Source organism: Cololabis saira, chromosome 12 (assembly GCF_033807715.1).
Source record: "Cololabis saira isolate AMF1-May2022 chromosome 12, fColSai1.1, whole genome shotgun sequence".
NCBI lineage: Eukaryota > Metazoa > Chordata > Actinopteri > Beloniformes > Belonidae > Cololabis > Cololabis saira.
This window is the reverse complement of record NC_084598.1, coordinates 34,399,646-34,421,350: the sequence shown is the minus strand read 5'-3', so window position 1 is coordinate 34,421,350 and position 21,705 is coordinate 34,399,646. Positions and strand designations below refer to the sequence as shown.

At 38.7% G+C, this 21,705-nt stretch overlaps 2 protein-coding genes across 3 annotated transcripts in view; one reads left to right on the top strand and one right to left on the bottom strand.

The window, feature by feature from the left end:
- Positions 1-7,407, top strand: part of cep104 (centrosomal protein 104) — a 37,948-nt gene extending 30,541 nt beyond the window's left edge. For both annotated transcript variants that reach the window (XM_061736685.1, XM_061736687.1), the window contains 6 exons: positions 177-249; positions 344-452; positions 571-709; positions 3,757-3,824; positions 5,755-5,842; positions 6,407-7,407. In XM_061736685.1, coding sequence (XP_061592669.1) covers positions 177-249; positions 344-452; positions 571-709; positions 3,757-3,824; positions 5,755-5,842; positions 6,407-6,537 — 608 coding nt within the window. In that variant the 3' untranslated portion in view covers positions 6,538-7,407. The remainder of the gene's footprint in view (positions 1-176; positions 250-343; positions 453-570; positions 710-3,756; positions 3,825-5,754; positions 5,843-6,406) is intronic.
- A 3,600-nt stretch (positions 7,408-11,007) lies between these two features.
- b3gnt7l (UDP-GlcNAc:betaGal beta-1,3-N-acetylglucosaminyltransferase 7, like) lies at positions 11,008-12,674 on the bottom strand. The gene has a single exon (XM_061735058.1). The coding sequence runs from the start codon at positions 12,444-12,446 to the stop codon at positions 11,274-11,276; it is 1,173 nt and encodes a 390-aa protein (XP_061591042.1). The 5' UTR covers positions 12,447-12,674; the 3' UTR covers positions 11,008-11,273.
- Positions 12,675-21,705: the final 9,031 nt, after the last annotated feature.

Below are 21,705 nucleotides of genomic sequence, written 5' to 3'. Positions count from 1 at the left end.
AGTTTAATCCAAGGCAAGATTTTCCATCACAATATGAACCAGTTTATTTATTTAATTTTATAAAGTCTTCAATTTGATTTTTCTTTTGAGTCCTAAGGATATGATTTACTTTATACTTGAAAGAAAAACTTGAATTCTTTTGAATAAGTAACAGATGTGTAAATATTCATTTTCAGGTGTCACAAAAGGCCCCCAAACCACCACAGCAGAGAATGTAAATATACAACAACCAATGAAGTATTTGGACAAGTGAGTCATGCCAAATGATCTTTGCATAAGAGCCGTATTAGTCATCTGCCATGTTAACAGTTTAATTGTTTGGTGTTTGGTGATTTTATTTCAGCTTGTGTATATTCTGTGGGAAAAAGGACGAGTCATTCACAGAAGACGGGTTGGACCTTCACTACTGGAAACAGTGTCCGATGCTTCAGCGCTGCGATGAATGTAAACAGGTAGATTTTTATGGAATCAAAAAGTTTGGCACTTTATTTTCTAAAACATTCAAAAATCAAACTGTTTCTTCTTCTGAAACCAAGAGATCCCATGAACAGCTCTGCTTTTTCTTCACAGGTAGTTGAGATAGCCAGTCTCACCGACCACCTTTTGGGCGAATGTGAAAACAGGTCCAAGTTCAGCCGGTGTTCCCGCTGCTCCGAGGCTGTGGGAACCGAGGAGCTCGCCTGCCACGTTCAGGGTCCAACCTGCAACCGTGAGCTCTCTGTCCTCCTTTCACGCTGGTGGAAAGCTTCAGAGAATGTTTTATATTATGCAAACGCTGCAATTTATTTTCACAGCCATTTATTTCTTTTCTCTTCTGTTGTCTTAGACCGAACCAGATGGTGAAATTACGTCTTTACCGTCCACTAAACAAACATGCAGTAATCTTAACCGCTCGTTTACCACTGAACCAGGAACTGTTTTGAATTACATTTCCACGGATGTTGCTTTGAAGTGTACCACATTAACCTCTGGAGCAATTTATTTCAACATTTTAAACTTGTCTGCAGCATTTGAAGGCTGGATTACAAAATGAGATGTCGGTTAGTCAGCAGCATTTTACTTCTGCACCAGGTTTTAACAGGTTTTGCAATCATAAAGTAACTATATCATGATGCAAAATTAAAGTAAAATCATGACTTATTTTCCTAGCACAATATGAATTATGTATAGAAATGTGAAAGGCATCTTCAGGTCTGACTGACTGGTGGGGTTCAGGCTCCCTAGGATTGTGCCATCATCCTCTTCCTTTTTTAACCTTTTTGACATTTGGAGTCACCACAGCAGAGCATCCCACCCTAGTTTCTCTATCTTCCTTTATTTCACCACCCAACTCATCCTCTTTCACCACATTTAAAAATTCCCCCTTTTTCCTTCTGCCTGGAAGCTCCACCTCCAGCATCCTTCTACTCTTCTCTGCACGTCTGCCATGCCTCTCTCACTTTATCTCTAAGATGTCTAACCCTGGCTGCTCCTGCGATGTGCTTGATTTTGATCCTATACTGATCCTCGTCAGTCCTAAACAAAAAAATCTTAACATATTCAGCTCTTCCAGCTCCAGCTCTGCTTCGTGTGCTCCTGTATCCAAGCATTATAGATGTGGTCTTGTGTCGTCATGTAAATCTTTCCCTTCACTACACTATTTTTTCACACAAACACGGTGATCCCCTCCTTATTGTGCTTCCCCTCTCCAGCTGTGCGTTCACGGTGATCTTACGAAGGCGCAATATTCTCACCTCCCGTTTGTGGTTTTGCAAAGCATTATAACCTTTTGCAATCTTAAAATGGTCACTTTCCTCAACTTTACAGCCCACAATAATGAGGCCCTAACATCTCAGAACTTAGAATCAGAATACGTCATTGGTCCCTCGAAGGGCAGTTTCTGTGCAGCAGCCCAGTCGGGTACAAACATGAACAAACACCAAAACCAACAGATACACTGAGGCACCTCCGTTCACACACGTCCACAGTGCAGATGCCAGAGTCTTGTCATGCGACTGCAAAATTAGGAATAGAGAGCAAAAAAAAGGGTGTGTGTAGCAAATGCTGCAACGTGAGTCACAAAATTCATAATACAGCCAGTCCAACCGGCCCCGGCCTCTCTGACCACGGTGCTCAAAAACCTGTTCTTTTCCGCTTTATTTGACGGCATTAAGTTGTTGTTTTTTTCGTGGCAGATTTCCTTGCTGATGTGACAATGACCCAGATCTAGATTCTGTTTGCATTCAGCATCAGGCCAAGGGCAGTTTGAAACACAGTCTGCCAGTTTTCCTATTAAAGGACAATCCCTCCACTTCTTGAGCTACAGGTGCCTGTGGGCCGATACGCCAGCCCAGTGTGAGGGAAAAAGTTTCACATGCACAAAAAAAAGACTATTTGTGCACTGATCTATGAGAGAAAGGCCAGAGCGTATCAACTTAATGGTGAAAGCGCTTCAGAAACTCTGAGGATAATTAGGATTTAATGCTGCAGCCGCTCCTGTAGGAAACTGTTGACAGGCCTGACACTGACCCAACTTCCACGTTCTGTACAACGGTCTCAGGCAGTGTTGCAACGCTTTCAACGGTCTGTTGAAAAGCACCAGGTCAGCTATACGATGGTTACTATTTAATTATTGTTGCTGGAACTTTGGTGCTGCAGTTTAAGCCCCTTTCCTCATCTGTAACTTCTAAGTCCCTCTCCTCCCCCAACCCTTTAGTGTTAGTTTCCTGATTTAGTTCAATCATTACATTTATTTACCAACATGCCTCTGCTACTGTAGTCTTCTGGATGGATGAGTGCAAAGGTTTCACTTGTCTGTTTTCATTTATTATTTGATTTAATTGGCTCAAATTGTTGAATATTGACATCTCTGCATGTACAGGGGTTTTTGTGGCCACAAAGAAGCGTAATCCTGAAAAAGTTCAGTTTTCCAAATTCAACAGAACATGTTTTTCCATGATTTCAGCAGATATGTGATAAACTACCAAGCCTATTCTCACCATTTTTATATTGAGTCAAACAAAGGTTTCACGCACCAGCATCGTCATCTTTCTTGCAGTCACAAGCTAGTTGATCAAAGTTCCCCATTATTATTTCATTAATAAGTGACTCCAGTGAAACTGTTTTTGTATTCAAATATACCTGAAGTCTACGACGGAGTATTAGGGCCAAACAAAAAAACAAAAAAAGGAAATTACGAGAATAAAGTCATAATGTAATGAGAATAAAGTCGTAAAATTACGAGAATAAAGTCATAATATTACGAGAATAAAGTCGTAAAATTACGAGAATAAAGTCATAATATTACGAGAATAAAGTCGTAAAATTACGAGAATAAAGTCATAATATATTATAAATAGCTCTTCCTGTTAGAGTTCTCATAAATTATATTCTCATAATATTACGACTTTATTCTCGCAACATTACGACTTTATTCTCGTAATGTTACGACTTTATTCTCGTAATTTTACGACTTTATTCTCGTAATATTACGACTTTATTCTCATAATATTACGACTTTATTCTATTACGACTTTATTCTCGCAACATTACGACTTTATTCTCGTAATGTTACGACTTTATTCTCGTAATTTTAATTTTTTTTAATTTAGCGTGGATTTTTATTCCAGGTTCTGAAAGGTGTGGCGTCTTTGAGGCTGTTTTTTCCGGTCATGTTATTTTACTGTTTTGTTTTTTTTTTTTTCCCCCTCTGAGGTTTTGGAAGATTTTCTTTACTTGTATAACAGGTGGCTTAAAAATGTTGTATTTCTGTTTCAGCCTCCGTCGCGGGCAAAAACTCCAACCACTGTCCTTTGTGTCACGCCAACTTCCTGCCTGGAGAGGAGGTGAGGCAGAGTTAATGCAAGTTATAAACACTTATTCAACAATAGCTCAAGCAGAAAAACACAGGATTGTGTGTGTCTCATCGAACATGCTGGATTAAGATATAGAAAATAATTAAAAGTGTAAATGTCAAGTATGTTTCACATTAACATAAAACCTTGTAAGGGTCTTATATGAGGGAAAACACAGCTAGTGTTTAGGTGTTAAAGACATCAAAGAGGTCAGAGGCTTTGTTCTTAACAGGCTGCACAAAAATACCATCACATTCTTCACATTCCTGCTACTTTCAGGATGAGACTTCAAAGATGCTCTGATCAGCTGTTAATAAGTGTAGTACAGTGGTCTTTGCTGTGTTTTTGGATAACGTGCTCTAATCACACGCTCTGAGCTACATTTCCTCATTCTTTTGTATAAAGATAAGGTTGTCTTTTATGCATGTAAAGTTTATTCTGTAACAGGAAACGGTTTCAGTTCAAGTTTTCATTGTCATACCACCTCAGTGTTCAAGAGTCTGCACTGCAGAGGGAGTATGTTCAAAATAGGACAAACTAAAACTACAAGATGTATTAAGTATTTGCCTCCAAGGTGATACAATTACATAATAAAGCCACAGAGACAAGAGCTTCTTATTATCTTTATTGAATAATCAGCGGTCATATTTCACCGGTCTTGGAGTCGATATGCAGTATACAAGATTCTCAGCCTCATAAGGAAATGTCACAATGGTGTCTCCTTTCACTTCTCTTACTTTCAGGTTTCTGTCTTTGTGAGACCTAATGAATCATGCAACTTATCTTTCAAGAAACCAATCTGATCACATGACCTGGAACTGCACCTTTTAGTTTGCAGGAACCTTTTGGGCATCTCAAGAGTACAGGTTAATTTACCAGCAGCAATGTCATAGAAAACCATGGATTATAGATTAATAAAATACAATTTTTTTATTTTACTGATCATAGTTGGTAGATTTCTGACAGTTTCTCTTTGCATTCAGTTTGACAAACCGAAAGGAAAGAACAAGAATACAATTCCTTTTAAAAATACTTAATTAATCCCCAAAGTGAAATTAATTAATTATAAAGAAAGGTAAGATTAGTCTCTGTAGCTATTATGGATCAGATATTATGAATGGACGGATGGACGGATGGACGAATGGACGAATGGACGGATGGATGGATGGATGGATGGACGGATGATGGATGGATGGTTTGACTTGTACCCAGTCACTTACGAGATGTAGTGCATTAGTGTTGACACAAAGGAAGTACAAGGAAAAGCACCAGTTACATCCTAAAAAAATCTAAAATAAAAAGGAGTGGAAGAAAAGTAAATATTTGGTGTTAACTCCTGATGTGTTATTTGAAAAAAAAAAGACGATATTTCAGATTCATGGAATTTTGTGCTAAATAAGCCTCATTCACTGTAAAAAGTCTGGATTAAAATGACTTAATATGTCAAATTAGTTGTAACTGTGCCGCTCCAGCTGCCACATGAAGCGTCGTGTGAACACACAAAAAGCGCTTTGTCATGAATGTTATTATTGTTATCGGTCTAAGAATACCAGCCAACAAGCAGGAAGAGGAGCAAAAATAAATAACTCACTTATAAAACTTAAAAATACAACAAACATTGTTTGATTTTTTTTTTTTTAAGTTTTTTTCTGTTTTTTTTTTTTTCGATGGGGCACACACACTCAACCATAAGAGTCACAGCTTGCAAGTTTCTCACCTCACATATTCAAAAATAAAAAAAAGCCAGGTACTGTTTGCTGGACTCTTTGAGTGTAAGCCCAATGAAAGAGCTCACTGTCGGTGCTGGGGAGGGCGATCGTTCAGGCCCTGACTGGGCGTACAGTCACCTGTGGTCGTCCCAGTCCAGAAAAGTTCCTGGTAGAGGAACAGACTCACTGAGCCACTTTGTCCCCCGCTCCAGGCCTGGAAGGCTCACCTCATGGGCAGAGAGGGCTGCAAACAAAACTCACGCAGGACTGCGGTCGGCCAGAGAACCCAGCCAGCACAAGGTAATGCATTCATGTAACTCCCGTTGGCTCCGCCCTCCCCAACGAGCAGTGTGAGAGCTATAGAAAGAGCCTGTGCTCGGTGGGAAGATTTCATGCCGTGGCCTTCTATCTATGACCGTTTTCCCTCACACTCGTGATAAAAAACTGCAAAAGATTGTAATTTTCAGTGTACTGTGATGAACATCATTGTATCCAGTTTTAGTGTGCTGATTTGCAAGAACTCTGCTTTTTGTGTCAGCTTTGAAAAGAAATGACATAATATGTTTCCGTTAAAACACACCGACCGACTGTGTGGTGATTACGAGGTTTGATGCTCTCGTAATTCCGGTATATGACTTATTATGGAAAGTCTTGTTACAGCGGTAAACTTTATAGTTTACAATCATAGGGCACAGGCTTTCCTGGCAGGCGCTGGTATCATCACAAGCTGCTGATGTCACAGAATCGCCCTGTTTGTATTCACATCAAAAGCAATGCGGGTTGCCCTGATAAGATGGCTCACTCAGCTAATTCATGTTCCTAAATACAATTTAATTGGACTCTTGGGTGTTTGTTTGCGTTCAGGCAGGGCTGCAGGCGGAGTGAAGCTGAAGCAGGCCTGGTCTGTCGGAGCCAGACCCCGGCCCGTCCGCAGAGGCAGCAGGATTCCAGCCCTGGCACCTTTAACGAGGAGGTATACGCCAGGGAAAAAATAAACCTACACCGTCACAGCGCCTTTACCTACACGAGGAACTCGACAGCAACAAGCAACGCCAACGGCGTTTTCCCTGCATGTCTGCACTTTTATTCAACACGTGACTGGTTTCAGACGTGTCCTCTGACGCACGACAGTCGTCAAACACCTTTTGATAAATGCTGAGGAAACATTTAACATTTTAAGCTAATTTTTTAGCTTACAAACAAACCAGCTTAACATAAAATTGTATGTGTTATCGAAGCTGAGATGTTGTTCTCTGTTTGATCGGTGATGGGAAGTTCACTCAGAAAAATGAAATAAACTGACTCGCTCCATCTCTCCCATATATCGTGTCTCCAGAGCCTATAAACATGAGCACACTGTGCGCAGTTAAGTGATATCTCCTTACAAGAGGCTTAGGCTCTTATTTTTCAACATGTTTACTGCCAGTTGAAGCCTCTGTAGAGGAGGAGATCTCTGTTGACTTGAAGTGAACTACAAAAGAAAAAGAAAGCAGGTGTGGTGGAGATATGTTGTCTTTAGACTGTAGCATCTTCTTTAATGCGACCAGCCGCGTCCTTTCCCCACGATCTTTCTATGCTTACAAAATGCAGACTCTGAGGAAGATGTCATCCCCAAACCGTACTGGTGGATATAACTCAGACATATTCAAATAGATCTTACAACTGTTTGCAGATTTGCTTCCCCAATTAATGCCTACTGGTTATCTTGAGCACAAGTGAGAGAGATGAATGAAAAGCTTTTTTCATTGGATCATTTGAAGGAAATTAAAGACAAGAACGATAAATTAATGCACTTTGTACAGGTATTGTTTCGTTAGGAGCAGACTGACTCCAACAAATAGTTTGTAACACTTCAGAGGCTGAAAGCTAAAGATTTATAGTAATAAATGTTATTTTAATCTGGCTGCTTTATTACAGTACTACAATGCTAATGATTGTAAGACATCAGGCTTTACAAAAAATGTTTATCCGCCTTTTTTTTTTTTTAAATAGCACTAGTTTATATTTAAATAACTAAGCGAGCATATTTGACTTCTAACTTTAACAGTCTGTTTTTTATGCTTCTGCACTGAGATGATGGTAATGGTGGGTATTTTATGGTATTTAACTCACACTGTCATCAGTATTTTTTGAAAAATGAATTTGTTATTTTATTGCTATTTTCCCTTTTCAAATGTATTTATATTTGTGAAATAAAGCTTCAGTATACTGAACATTGCAGATGCACTGTCAAATGAGCAAATGTCTTCTTTAATATTTCAGCAGAAGTGTCACATTTCCTGTAGTTAGTAGGTCTCGTGTTAAAAGGGAAAACAGCAGGACTGGAAGTCCCAGCTAGCGTTTATATGAGGGCCCCGTGTGGCTTTAGAAGTGGGTTCCAAATACGGGTCCTAAGTGGATTTGTCTGCAGGTTTCCTTGGTGGGCCTGCGTGTGTTTGCACATGAGAACTCTGGGCGGATCCACTTGGTTTCTGGGTGGGACCCAGCAGTTTAACCGGTGAAGTGGTGACCAATTACTGTAGGTGGGATCCACACAAATGTTCCCTTCATTACACTTAGCCCACTTGTGTTTCTACAGGTCCCATATAATTAGCATATATTCTTTGACAGGATGCAGTCCCAAGGAAGACGAGAAAACTCATAAAAATCAATGTAATACTGTAGATCCTTGGGAATGCCATACACATGCATTTGATACATTTAAAAAACAAATATACAAATCAAATTACATTCTTCTTATCAGTTGAGTCTAAAACGCCTTTTCTCTGGCAACCACAAGACTGTATTCATGGAGACTCCATGACACAATCTTGGGACACAAGATTGTGTCCCAAGGGGACCCAAGGGGACACAATCTTACACAACCAATAAGACATGTGTTGCCAGATTATTTATGCATATCATGCATAATTCTGGTCTAGATGACTTAAATGTTGCCTGGAGTTATGATTATTTATGCGTCTCATACATAATTCTGGTCTAGATGACTTAAATGTTACCTGGAGTTATGATCTTATAACAGGTTTATACAAATATAGTTTTTTTTTTAACAAAAAAACTTGAACAAATATTTTTGTTTTTGTTCTTCCCCCCTAAGTTCTACGCTTAACCCATTTTTGTACTTGCTCAGACATGTATTATTAAGTGATTTGCTTATTTTATTGTTTTGGTTTTTGGCATATATTTGCCATATATTCTTTGACATGATGCAGTCCCAAAGAAGACAAGAAAACTCATAAAAATCAAAGTACTTTAACCAAAGCAATGTTTCCAATAACTATATTGACAGTAATCAGTATAATTGTCTAAATATTCTGCATTTTAACAGGCTCTAAATTGTCTGTTTAAATTTACTTTTAAAACTAGTATAACAGTTCTCCTCTCACACATGATGCAAACAATCTTCATCTTTGCTATTAAGGTCAAACGCCAACAATCGAACTTCCAGTTCGATACCAGTGCAGAAATAAGAGGCTGCAGTTCATGGACTGGCCACCAGAGGTGCAGTCAATCTCTGACTTGATTGATTTTGGTCTTCATTGCTAGATTTCATGTCCATGACAGCTGTACAAGATGTTTTTTTTATTATTTTTGGTATTTAAGGTCAAATTATATCAAATGTATGTATAATTAGGGGCATAGTCTTCATCAATCATCGACATGCTACTACTTTTAGCTTAGCATTAGGTATCTTCTGCTACCCAAGTGTCAGCTAAATGCTATTTGTATTTCTGATTTTGCCACAAAGTAACATTTGAATTAGGATATTTGGCCACAAACATTTACCAGCAACTTCAACTCCTCAACTTCATTTGTATCATTTTATGCCTCCGCTGGAGGAGCTGCAGCTATGACTAGCATGAGGCGGGCGTGTTCCCGCCAGGCTACAGTATCCCATTCATTTTCTCTTTTCTTTATTCTGCTTCTTTTTTTAGGACATGTAAAACTAAGAGAAATGGTTGTGGTAGTTCTATAAAGAGATTTATATAATGTATTTTCATCCATCTGAAACTGCCTTGAGTTATTTTGTCAAATGCCTTCCATGGTGCTATTCAAACACTGAGAAATTAAATGATTGAAACAATGATTGTGTATTTACAGAGACCTTCCAGAGACTTCCAGTTTTATTTACAGTTTTTATACAAGAATCTGCATTATTGCAGCCGTACCTTCTTTGGTATTTAATCCTGACTCTGTACATGATACATGCTTCATTTCACATCCAGTATTAAACATTTATCTAATATCAATATATTAGGAAAAAACTCTCAAATCATTTGCTTGACAATTTCAGAATAGCTTTCAAAAGAATGATGTGACTATAAATGCATGTGTTTGTTCCCACAAAGGCCAGTGTGGAGGAACAATGAAGTCCTGAAATCAGAGAATGGCGTTTCGGTGGGGGTTGGTTCATAAACCCATCAGACCACGAGACATGTGCGCGGTTTTTTCTACAATGATAATACACTTCACCCTGCAGATGTTTTTATTATTTGTTTTTACAAATATATCCGTCTAATTGTGCGTGCGTAACTGGTGTGCGTCACCGCGGCTGCTCCAAACGATGCTGGAAATATTTCTGATGCAATTTTAAGAAAACAATGTTTAAATATCTTTAATGATTGCATGACACGAGATGATGGAGTAGATTCCCTGCTTTTTGGTTTTACTTTTCCAAACTCTGTTCTCGGAAGCTTTATAATAAATCTGTGAAAGTAATCCAAGTGGACGTTTCTGTCTTTGTGAATACACATTTCCCCCCCGGATGTAAAACACCTCAGTCTATGAATGAATGGTTGGGATTCATATGGCACCGAGAATTAACATCTGTCAAGTTTTTTTCTACAATTTTATCAGACATACAGGTACGGAAGAGTATTAGGGCCAGGCAGGAGAAAAAATATTTGAGAGGGGAAGATTTTTTTTTTTTATTGTGCACTTCGAGAAAAAAGTGGAAATGTCAAGAAAAAAGTTGAAATGTTGAGATTAACGTTGAAATACAATTTCTAGAGAAAAGTCGAATGAGATTAACGTTGAAATACAATTTCTAGAGAAAAGTTGAAATGTTGAGATTAACGTTGAAATACAATTTCTAGAGAAAAGTCAAAATGTCGAGATTAACGTTGAAATACAATTTCTAGAGAAAAGATGAAATGTTGAGATTAACGTTGAAATGCAATTTCTAGATAAAAGTTGAAATGTTGAGATTTACGTTGAAATATAATTTCAAGAATAAAGACGAAATTTCATGTATAAAGTCGAAATTTCGTGAATAAAGTTGAAATACATTTCGACTTTTTTCTCGAAATTGTACTTCGACACTAATCTCGACATTTCGACTTTTTTCTCAACATTTCCACTTTTTTCTCGTCATTTCAACTTTTTTCTCGAAATTGTACTTCAATGTTATTCTCGACATTTCGACTTTTTTCTCGACATTTCAACTTTTTTCTGTACTTCAACATTTATCTCGACATTTCGACTTTATTCTCGAAGTGCATAATGAAAAAAAAAATCTTCCTCCTCTAAAATATTACTTTTATTTTTCTCCTGCCTGGCCCTAATAGCCTATACTTCCATATTACAGACGATTCAAATGTGCTGCATTTTTTCTTACAGTAGATCAGTCATTTAAAAATCAAACTATATCTATAAAAAAAACACTGATGAGATCGGACGAATAGTTTGATCAGTTATGAGTTCAGGTTTTTGGTGATAAATATGTGGTCCATCACATGGAGCTCCTCCGTGCGCACACCAGCTCCTTGTTGTGCACGACGCTCCACATGCGCAGCAGCTCCTGCGCGCTCAGCTTGTGCACCACGATGAGGTGTCTGTAAAAGCACGGCTCCCTGTTCATGGGGCTCAGCTTGCGTCTGGTGATGCCGAATGTCCTGAAGCCCGGGTGCATCTCCGGGGCCACGTTCAGCTTCTTCAGGCACATCCCCAGAAACACGTCGTCGATGGGGTACAACTCAAACTCCCCCGAGGCCGCGAAGAGCCTCCTGGCGAGCTGGGAGGACATGAGGAACCCGCCTCCCCCCACGTAGGGCGGGTACGGCTGGTCGTGCAGCTCCTTGGGGATGTAGTACTTGCTCTGCCGGTTCCTGATGGGGATCGCCTTGGAGATGGTGTCCCCGACGAACAGGTCGGCCTCTTTGCGCTCCTCCACCTTGAAGCTGATGAGCTCCAGCAGATTATGCGTGTTCACAAACACGTCGTCGTCTCCCTTGAATATAAACTTCACATTGGGGCAGTAGATGTTGAACCATTTGAGAAAATTAACCTCCTTCAGGGTCAGGTTGAAGAAGGTGTCCATGAAGTCCCACTGCAGGATGTCCTTGTAGATCTGGTCCTCGAACTCGATCAGTTTCTGGAGGTTTTTGGTGTCTTTTCCAGTGGTGGGAGTCCCCAGGAGAAACAGGGTTCGGATGTTCTTCCCGTCCACCGTGGTGCGCTCCCGTCCCCAGGTTTTACGCACGGCGTCGCGCCGGTCGTGCTGCTCGATCACGGACTTGATGACCACCAGCAGATGCACGTCTCCGTCCGCGCACTTCTCCGGGTGGTTGATGAGCATGGGGAAGTATCTGCAGTGTCTGTGCAGGACAAACTGGTGAAATCTGGGGTCCAGGCGCTTGAACCAGTCCTGGCTCCTTATGGACGCATTTTCGCTGCAGTTGAGCGTCTGCGCGTCCCAGGAGGCCGGAGTCCCGTTATAGGACGCGTTTGGCACCGGGGACTCCGAGCTCCACGGAGCGGGTTTCACCACCCTCTTCTTGTAGGAAAAAGCGTCTTTCTCAGACACTTTCAGCTTGTGGAGCATCAGGAGAGACGCGAACACCAGGCACAGACTCAGCAGGGACTTCAGCAAGCCGCCCCGCTTTCGGCGCAGAAAGTGATCCATCGCTTTTCACCGCCGTGGCGCGCAGGGACGTTTTCCTTCATAGTGGTCCGACAAAACTGCGCGTCCGAAAAGGAAGCCGGCACCCGCCGACCCTTCGGCTGGACTGGCTAAGACTCCGGCACGGGGACAGTGCGGGGCCCCGGGGGCCACTTCAGCCCACAGCGGCTCCTGCTGCGGTCACACATCAGTGCGAGGAAGCGACATGCGCGCACAGCCTGCTCTCTCCTCCGCTGACTGGAAACCTGCTGCCTGCAGGATGACACCGCCTCACACCACCTCCCCAAGTCTCTCCTCCCACACATGAGGGGCCACACCAATCTGGGTCCCGTTTCTCACACTCAGGTGTCCTCTTCAAACAGCACTCTCCATAAATACACAAGTTAGTTTATTTATTTAGTTTTGTAATAAAACAGCACGAATTGTGTCCAATTGATCACATTTTTGTGCCATCAATAAATTATTATTCCCTTATATAGATATACAGGACTGTCTCAGAAAATTAGAATATTGTGATAAAGTCCTTTATTTTCTGTAATGCAAAAATGTCATACATTCTGGATTCATTACAAATCAACTGAAATATTGCAAGCCTTTTATTATCTTAACATTGCTGATCATGGCTTACAGCTTAAGAAAACTCAAATATCCTATCTCAAAAAATTAGAATATTCTGGGAATCTTAATCTTAAACTGTAAGCCATAATCAGCAATATTAAAATAATAAAAGGCTTGCAATATTTCAGTTGATTTGTAATGAATCCAGAATGTATGACATTTTTGTTTTTTTAATTGCATTACAGAAAATAAAGAACTTTATCACAATATTCTAATTTTCTGAGACAGTCCTGTATGAATGAATACTATTACAGACTCAAAAGGTTCCATATAAAATACATGAAAATACATAAAAATTACAGGTCACACATTAAAACGCATGCAAACATCTGTTCCAATGTTAGTCCAGATGTGTACCTTGTATCACTCCGTTTGATGTGTGATTGCAGTTATTAGACAATTTTCTGACTCATGATGGAGTCGACACATATTTAAACATAAGATTCCTCAGCAGAGCATGGAAGGTGGGGACATAACAATTAACAAATAAAGTGCTTGCACTTGTCCATCTTGGAAGCTTAAGGAGGATCCTGAACGCATCATTATATGCTACCTGCAACTTCTTATATATATATATATATATATATATATATATATATATATATATATATATATATATATATATATATATATATATATATATATATATATATATATATATATATATATACATATATATATATATATATATATATATATATATATATATATATATAGGTCATTTAAGCCTGACAATCTGAATGTTTTATGAGCCTAGAATGGTGGACAATCCGCACATCTTACATTAAAAACATAGTTATTATTACTTTCCGTTTAATTCAGTCCTTGGTCCTTAAGTAGAACAATTGACAAAATACAAAAGTCCTATCACAACATTTAGCTGAGAAAACCAAAAACACACATGTACACTTGTGTGTCAACGACAGAGAGAGCAAGAGAGAGAAAGGGCCTTTTTTCCCTTGCAGATGGGACAGAAGACCACAAGGACTGAACAGTGCTACCTCAAAGTAATTCCTTGTAAATTGAAACGGATATTTTGTTGCGAAAAAAGTGTCTTGTTTAAGTTTATATTTGAAACATATATTCAAGAAGCAGTCACTAGGTCTTGATGAATTAATGCGTGGCATATGAATTAAACAAAATATTTTTTTTATTTGAAGTGTTGATTATATATTCAAATGAAAAACACTCCCCAATTTGTATTAAACAATTTCTAAATAATTCGTTTTTCTATCAGTATGAATACATTAAGTTTATAATCTTACCTAATGCCTTATTGTAATGATGCACAGCAAAAGGCTGTAATTCCTCAGTAATGTTTTGTAATATCACAGGAACTGCTTTGTCATTGAAGCTGTAAAGTTACAGTTGTGCTTTTACAACTATGTCTTGTAATGTCACGAATAGGAAATTACAATAAATTGCTGTGAACTTGTTTCACAGTATATTGCTGTAATCCTTACTGTGAAAGTCAAACTTATCCAATTATTTATTGTAAAATCACAACAAAAAATTTGGCAGTGTATGTATTTTTTTTATTTAGTTGTTTATATATTTTTTAGTTTGTATAAAACTTTTTTTTTCTTTTTTTGATCATGGCGGTGGTTCAGAGGTTTCAGAAATTCATGTATCAAATATGATACATCTGGCATGATAGACTTAACAACAAGGGGCAACATCTGGATTTCAAAGCTGAAACAATACAGTTGAATGAAAACATTGAGTTCCTTGAATGGCCTTTAGGGGGTGGCTCCATAAGTGAGTGAATTTCCATTGACAATCTATGTTCAAATGTGCAACTGAAACCTGAAACAACAATTCATCCCTCCGCCCATTAACTTCTGCTTATCCATGTTGAGGTCATGGGGCCTCAGCCTAAGCAAAAGGCCCAGACCTCCCTCTCCCTGGTCCCCTCCTCTAGCTTTCCCAGGGGAAAACTGCAGAGTTCCCAAAGCAGCCCAGAGACAGGGAACTAAACCTGGTTGGTCATGCCTGAAACGCCTGCCTAGGGAGGCTTCAAAGGGACATCCTAACCAGGGGCCGGATTCACAAAACATTCTTAAGAAAAAAAATCTTCTTAAGTGTCATTTTTTTCTTAAGTTCAGTCTTAAGAAGAAAAAAGAGAAGAAGTCATATTCTCCCAAAAAGTTCTTAAGTATTTTCTCAACTTTCTTCTTAAGTTTCTTCTTAAGAAAAAACTTAAGAATAAATGGTATTCTTGAAATAAAAGTTCTCAAATTTGTTCTTGACTTTTTTCCTAACTTTAAGACAACCTTGACCTGTCTTAAAATTTCTTCTGTGAAAAGAAAATATCACCTTTTTCAACACATTTTAGATAAGTTTAGACTAGTAGGTCATAGTTTGAGGATATACTTTGTAATTAATTACACAAAGAACCTGTTAACTGTTAGTTAGCATGTTAGTTAGCGTGGTAGTTAATTATTATTAATTTTCCCCAATAGTATTTTTTTCGCACATTAATCTCATCCACCATAACCTTGAAAAGTTCCTGCATCTCTTTTTCTCCTTCTCCATGTTTAGTGAGTGACTGACGGTTAAGACGCAAACTACCTGTATAAATGTTGTTTGTTGGCGTGTGCAATGACATATTTTAAGAAGTTCTTAAGTAGGAAAAATAAGAAATTCGTAAGAAATGACAGTTCTTAAGACAGTTCTTGAGAAAATATTGAGGAATTGTACTTAAGAACTTTCTTATGAACTTCTTAATTTTAGATCTTAAGACATTTCTTAAGATCGTTCTTAAGAACATATTGGTGAATCCGGCCCCTGATGCTCAAACCACCTCAAGTGACTCCTCTAGATGTGGAGGAGCAGCAGCTCTGCTCCAAGTCCTTCATGAAAGGTGGACCTTCCTGGACTCTCCTACCCTGATAGATCAAACCCACATCTAATAAGATTAAGTGTCTGAAAACGATCCATAGGGCCTCAACATCTAAAGGGCTGCACCAACAGTTGCTTATCAAACTGCCTTTGGATGCAGTTCTTTAGCGCTACAAAAACAAATAAGATGATATTTTCAGAGCGAGAGAAAAAAGGTCGACAGGAGAGTCACCGCCTACACTTCAACATCATGGGTGAGAGTTGGAACGCAAAATGACCAGTAAATAGAGAGTTCTGTCTTTTGGCTCAACTCTTTCTTCACCACAAGAAATGCTACAGCGTCTGATCTACTGCGTAAACCGTCCCAAGCCACCTGTCTCTTGCTCCAGTTTTCCCCTCAGTTGTGAAAAAGACCCTCAGATGTTTAAACTTTTCCACTTGAGACAGCACCTCATCCCAGACCTGGAGAGGACACTCCGCCCTTTTCACTGCTTCTCATCGTTGCTACTTTACACTCGGCTGTGAACCGTCACTGTGAGAGTGAGATCACCACTTGACGAAGCCAGCCGGACCACATCATCCACAAAGGACAGAGTATGCAATCCTGCGATCACCAAATCGGACCCCGCTCCCTTCCTTGGCTGCACTTAAAAACAGTCTAAGTCCTCAAAACACATGTGAACCAGTTGGGCAAACTCCCATATCCCACTTAGGACCGTAGGAGGGGTACAGAGCCGGTGTTCTGCCAATCCTTGCTCCCTGCCGAGAAATGCTACTTTGTGGTTCTGCGCTTACGCACAGTCGATTTTCAAAGTTTGCATCATTTCTTGCACGATGTAAAATGGATAATATGGGATGTTGAGTATTTGATCCGTCAAAATACACTACCCATGACATGAATTGCATTACACTTTGTGAACATTATACGATAAAGAGAAAAAAAACTATTCTATCGCTTTATTTGATATTCATTCAGTCATTCGCCTTTATTTAACCAAGCAGGTCATTAAGAACAAGATCTTATTTACAATAACGGCCTGGCAAGCGACAAGGACCACTTGGGAGAAAAGGAAGTGGGCTAGGTAGTAAAACACAGTAAAATTGTAGCTCTACAAAGGTGGAAAACTATTAGGTAGCATTTCTTGGCAAAGCAGCAGAAATTGGCAGAACACCGGACCAGAGTTACACGGCCATGACAGAACCAGCATCGCTCCTCCTGAACCTGAGGTTCAACTATCGATCAGACTGTCCCAAGCACCTTATACCAGGGAGGCCGAGGAGCATTAAAAAGTAGAGGTTATTAAGACATTCCTGGTAGGGCTGTGCGATTTTGGACAAAAATAAAATCCCGATTTTTTTCTCTGAAAACCCGATTTTCGATTTCGATTTCGATTTTTTAGGTAAAACTACAAAAGACAATGGAAAAAATTGTTTCAAATATTTTATCTTTATTTTTAAAGAAAAATAGCAAACAAATTTCCCTATTGGGAATGAAGTCCAATTGAAAGATACTGTAAATCCTCCTTGAGTTTATTAAAGTGACAACATTTACCATTTTCTTGACCAAACAAAGATTAATAGACGAGCTCTGTCTGTAATGCAGCCAGCTGCAAAAAAGGAAAATCGATTTTCCGATTTTCCTTTTTTTAACATCGATTGTGATTAATAAATCCGATTTAGATTTAAAATCGATTAATCGCACAGCCCTAATTCCTGGTGAAAAAAGAAAATCCTAAAATGGCCAGAGCAGGCATAACACAGTGCCACTCTTGCAGTGCTATACTGTGTATCAAAGTCTGTTAGAAATACAAACATAATCTCCAGGGGCCTGGCTTTCTTTGACCTAAATAGACTGGAATCATACTTAATATAATTTAAAAATCCCACAGTAAAGACATCTTATATTATTTTAGAGCTACTTAAGCTGTCATCACATTCTCGTGTTGCGGTTTCAAGTTTAAGTTTCTAATAAGCATAACACTCGTTTAAAAATAAAACATTATAATTAACACAAAAACCATAAACTCCCTCTTAGTTGCATTTCACTAAGATTCATCAACCACACAGAGGGAGCGATCCTCGAGCACCCTCTTGTGGACAACTCTGGGAACTGCATCTTGTTTTCACCCTTTCTACGACCTCATGACATTTACAAACCACAGCTTCCGATGGAAACCTCGCTGTGACTTGTGTGACAAATTCACCGCATCTAAACAGTTTATGGCGTCATTAGCACACATGTTCAATGCTAAAGTAAATATCCGTCAGGTTACTGGCACATTCCTAAGGACTTCCTCAATTTGGCAAATGTTATCTTTTCTTTCTTTGAACTCCAGTGGGGTTAAAGAACAGTGTTAAACGTGAGGCAACTTTTTCTTTTTTGTAAAGAGCAAAAGACATCTTTTTTTTTGGAGGAAACTCATTCTGCAGAGACTGACGTCAAACTTTGGAAACAACAGTGGGGGGAATCTGTTTCTTTTTTTCAGCCATGGGACGTCACATTCGGCTGGTGTGATGATTCTGCTAAATAGATTTTCTGGGACAGTAATTGACCATATTAGTGACATACAGTCTGCAACAATTCATTTTTTATTGGAAAAATAAATCATTGAACCTCTAATCAAGAATAATTTAATTTTATCAAGTTATTCACGGTGAAATTAAATTATTAAGAAATTGCAAGGGTTAATTTATGTTAAATTCATTGTCGACAGAAACGCGATGTTCCCGCGCCAGAGGATAAATAAAATGGAGGCTGCTTCGTTGACGCCTGCGAGGTGAACCATAGACATATATACACAGACCCGTCATCGACCGCTGGGGCGCGAGAAATACGGCCGCCATCTTGGGCCGGGCATCCTACCCATACGACAGCATAAGACAGAACAGTGTTGAAGATGCCAGAGCGCTGTACCGTGTATAATCACAGAACCAAGTATGTGTTTAAAAAAAGAAAAAAAAAATCAAAATGTGATTTGAACATCAGGAACAATTTGTTGAGAATTCTGACTGTCTCTGAGTTCAAAATTCAAATATTTTCCGTGATAATGCATACTCTTCATAAAAGTTTTTATTTAACCTTACACATATCTTCACAAATTTTAGAGTGGTAAAGCTCTGTGTTAAAAGTCGAAATGTCGAGAAAAAATTCGAAATTTCGAGATTAATGTTGAAATACAATTTCGAGAAAAAAGTTGAAACGTCGAGATTAACGTCGAAATACAATTTCAAGAATAAAGTCGAAATTTCGTGAATAAAGTCGAAATTTCGAGAATAAAGTTGAAATACAATTTCGTGAATAAAGTCGAAATGTCTCCCCTGGCCCATCAAATCCAGTTAGGAGAGCGACTGGCAGCTATGAACGCAGCAGCCGTAACTAACTAACTAACTTACATCCTTGGGATGTAACGTTAAGGGTACGTTTCTGAAGTTATGCCACTGCATATGTGTGATATGTGTTTCAAATCAATATCATAAAGCCAATTCTTGTATTCTGAACCTTGTTGTCACCAACCTAACATAATTCAAGTAGTCAACACTAACGTTGGCTAAAACGATGAAATGCTATTTTTAATGTTGCTCGTGACTGTTTACAACTATTTCCAGTGTTACTGGGGATGTAAAGCCTCTCAAAATCAACATGAAATAACGTGCAAATCTTCCCTCAGAGCAGTGTTGTTGTTATATATACCATATACCATATATACCATATATATATATATATATATATATATATATATATATATATATATATATATATATATATATATATATATACATATACATATATATATATATATATATATATATATATATATATATATATATATATATATATATATATATATATACATAGATATACATAGTAGATTTATATGTGTATTATGGCATGCCGTTCAGGAAATCAATCTTTCTTTCAATTAATCTACCGGTAGTTGTTTCATTCCATATATTCAAAGATTAATTGCCTGAACAGCATGCCATAGTGTCTATATATATTATGGATACTATATGGAGATGTTTATGGAAAAAAAGTATGTGTGTATTATATATATATATGTATATTAGGGCTGTTCGATTAATCGATTTTAAATCGTAATCGCGATTATGTAATTATAACGATGTTAAAACGTGAAAATCGTAAAATCGATTTTTCACTTTTTTTTTTTTTTTTTTTTACACCTTGTCTGCACACATATTAATGATTGATACCATATTAATGATTGATGGAAATACCTCTCAATACCTGCGACAAGTGCCCCATGGGAGAGGCTCTTTAGTGTAGGAGGGGGCGTTGTAACGTGCCACCGGGCATCCCTCAAGCCAGATGCCGTAGACCGGCTCGTGTTCCTTGCAAAAAACTTGCAAATGTGAATAGCAAATGTAATGACTGACACTACACACCTCTACCTCCTTCATGGGTTGCATTATTATTTAGCATGAAAAGACCCAGTTTAGTTTAATTAGAAAATGTCTTGTTTTATTTAATTGGAAATATAACTTACTGTATGTTTGCAAGTGCTGATTTGCTGATTTTTTTTTTCAGAGATAAAACTTTATATTTTATTATATTTTTTAAAACTTTTTTTCAACTTATTTTACAGAGTTTTGCACTTTATTCATTAATTTTTGGTTTAATAAGAGCAAAGTTTGCACTTAAAGCCCAATGGGAAGTTTCCTTCACTTCTGGTGAAGGAGAAATGTCCTTCACTTCTGGTGAAGGACAAAATGTTCAATAAAAAAACAGCATATTTGAAATCATTTCTTTGCCTTTTGTCAATTCACAAAATAATCGTAATCGTAATCGAAAATTGGATTTTGAGAGAAAAAAATCGAGATTTTATTTTTGGGCAAAATCGAACAGCCCTAATGTAAATATATATATATATATATATATATATATATATATATATATATATATTGTGCAGAAACCCCCCCCCGTGAAAATAAGTTTTGTATTCTGCGAGTTATGACTGATTAAATGCGCTGACACTTAACTGCGCCAGCCAGACAGATGACACTGAGTTGAGCGGGTGCCCGCTCCAAGATGGCGGCCGCACGGCTCGTCAGCGCCAACAGCGCCAGCAGCGGTCCATGACGCGCCTATGCACACATGTCTATGCTGCGCATGTGCAGTAGCGGTCGACGGGGCGTCTGCGTCTACATGTCAACCATGGATGTATTATATAACTGGATACCGGATCGAAAATGGCCGCCCATTCATTTCAATTGAGTTGTTTAGTCGTGACGTCACACCCTTTCAAAATAAGGCTTCCGGGTCCTGCTCCTTGTCATTCAAACATGCCACAGTGCTGTGTTCCCCGTTGTAACAACAGATCTGAGTCTTAAGACATTGATACCACTGTCATTCTTCCGCTCTCCTTGCGACGAGAAAGAGAAGAGGAAATGGCTGCAGTTGATAAGAAACTCTGAACCTAATCCTGAACTTCAACAAATTTAGTAAATTTAAACATTGTCATTGAAATGCTGTTAAAACACGTTCAGATTATGCACCATATTAATTATTATTTTAAACTAACGTAGGTCTACATTCTGCAGCTGCACCACGATCCTGCTCACTCAGAAATATTAAGATATTGTAATGAGAGTGACAGACCAGGAGGAGACGGCTCGTAGTTTCTTGCCAGTTTACCGAGCAGGAAAACAATCAACAAGGTTCTCTGACCATCCCAACGGCAGACTGACTCTCTAACGTCTAACGTCTCCGGTAGAACTTAAAACAACCCCTTAACAAGAACAAAAGAAGAAGAAAACCCGGAGTTCTGAACCCCCCCCCCCCCCC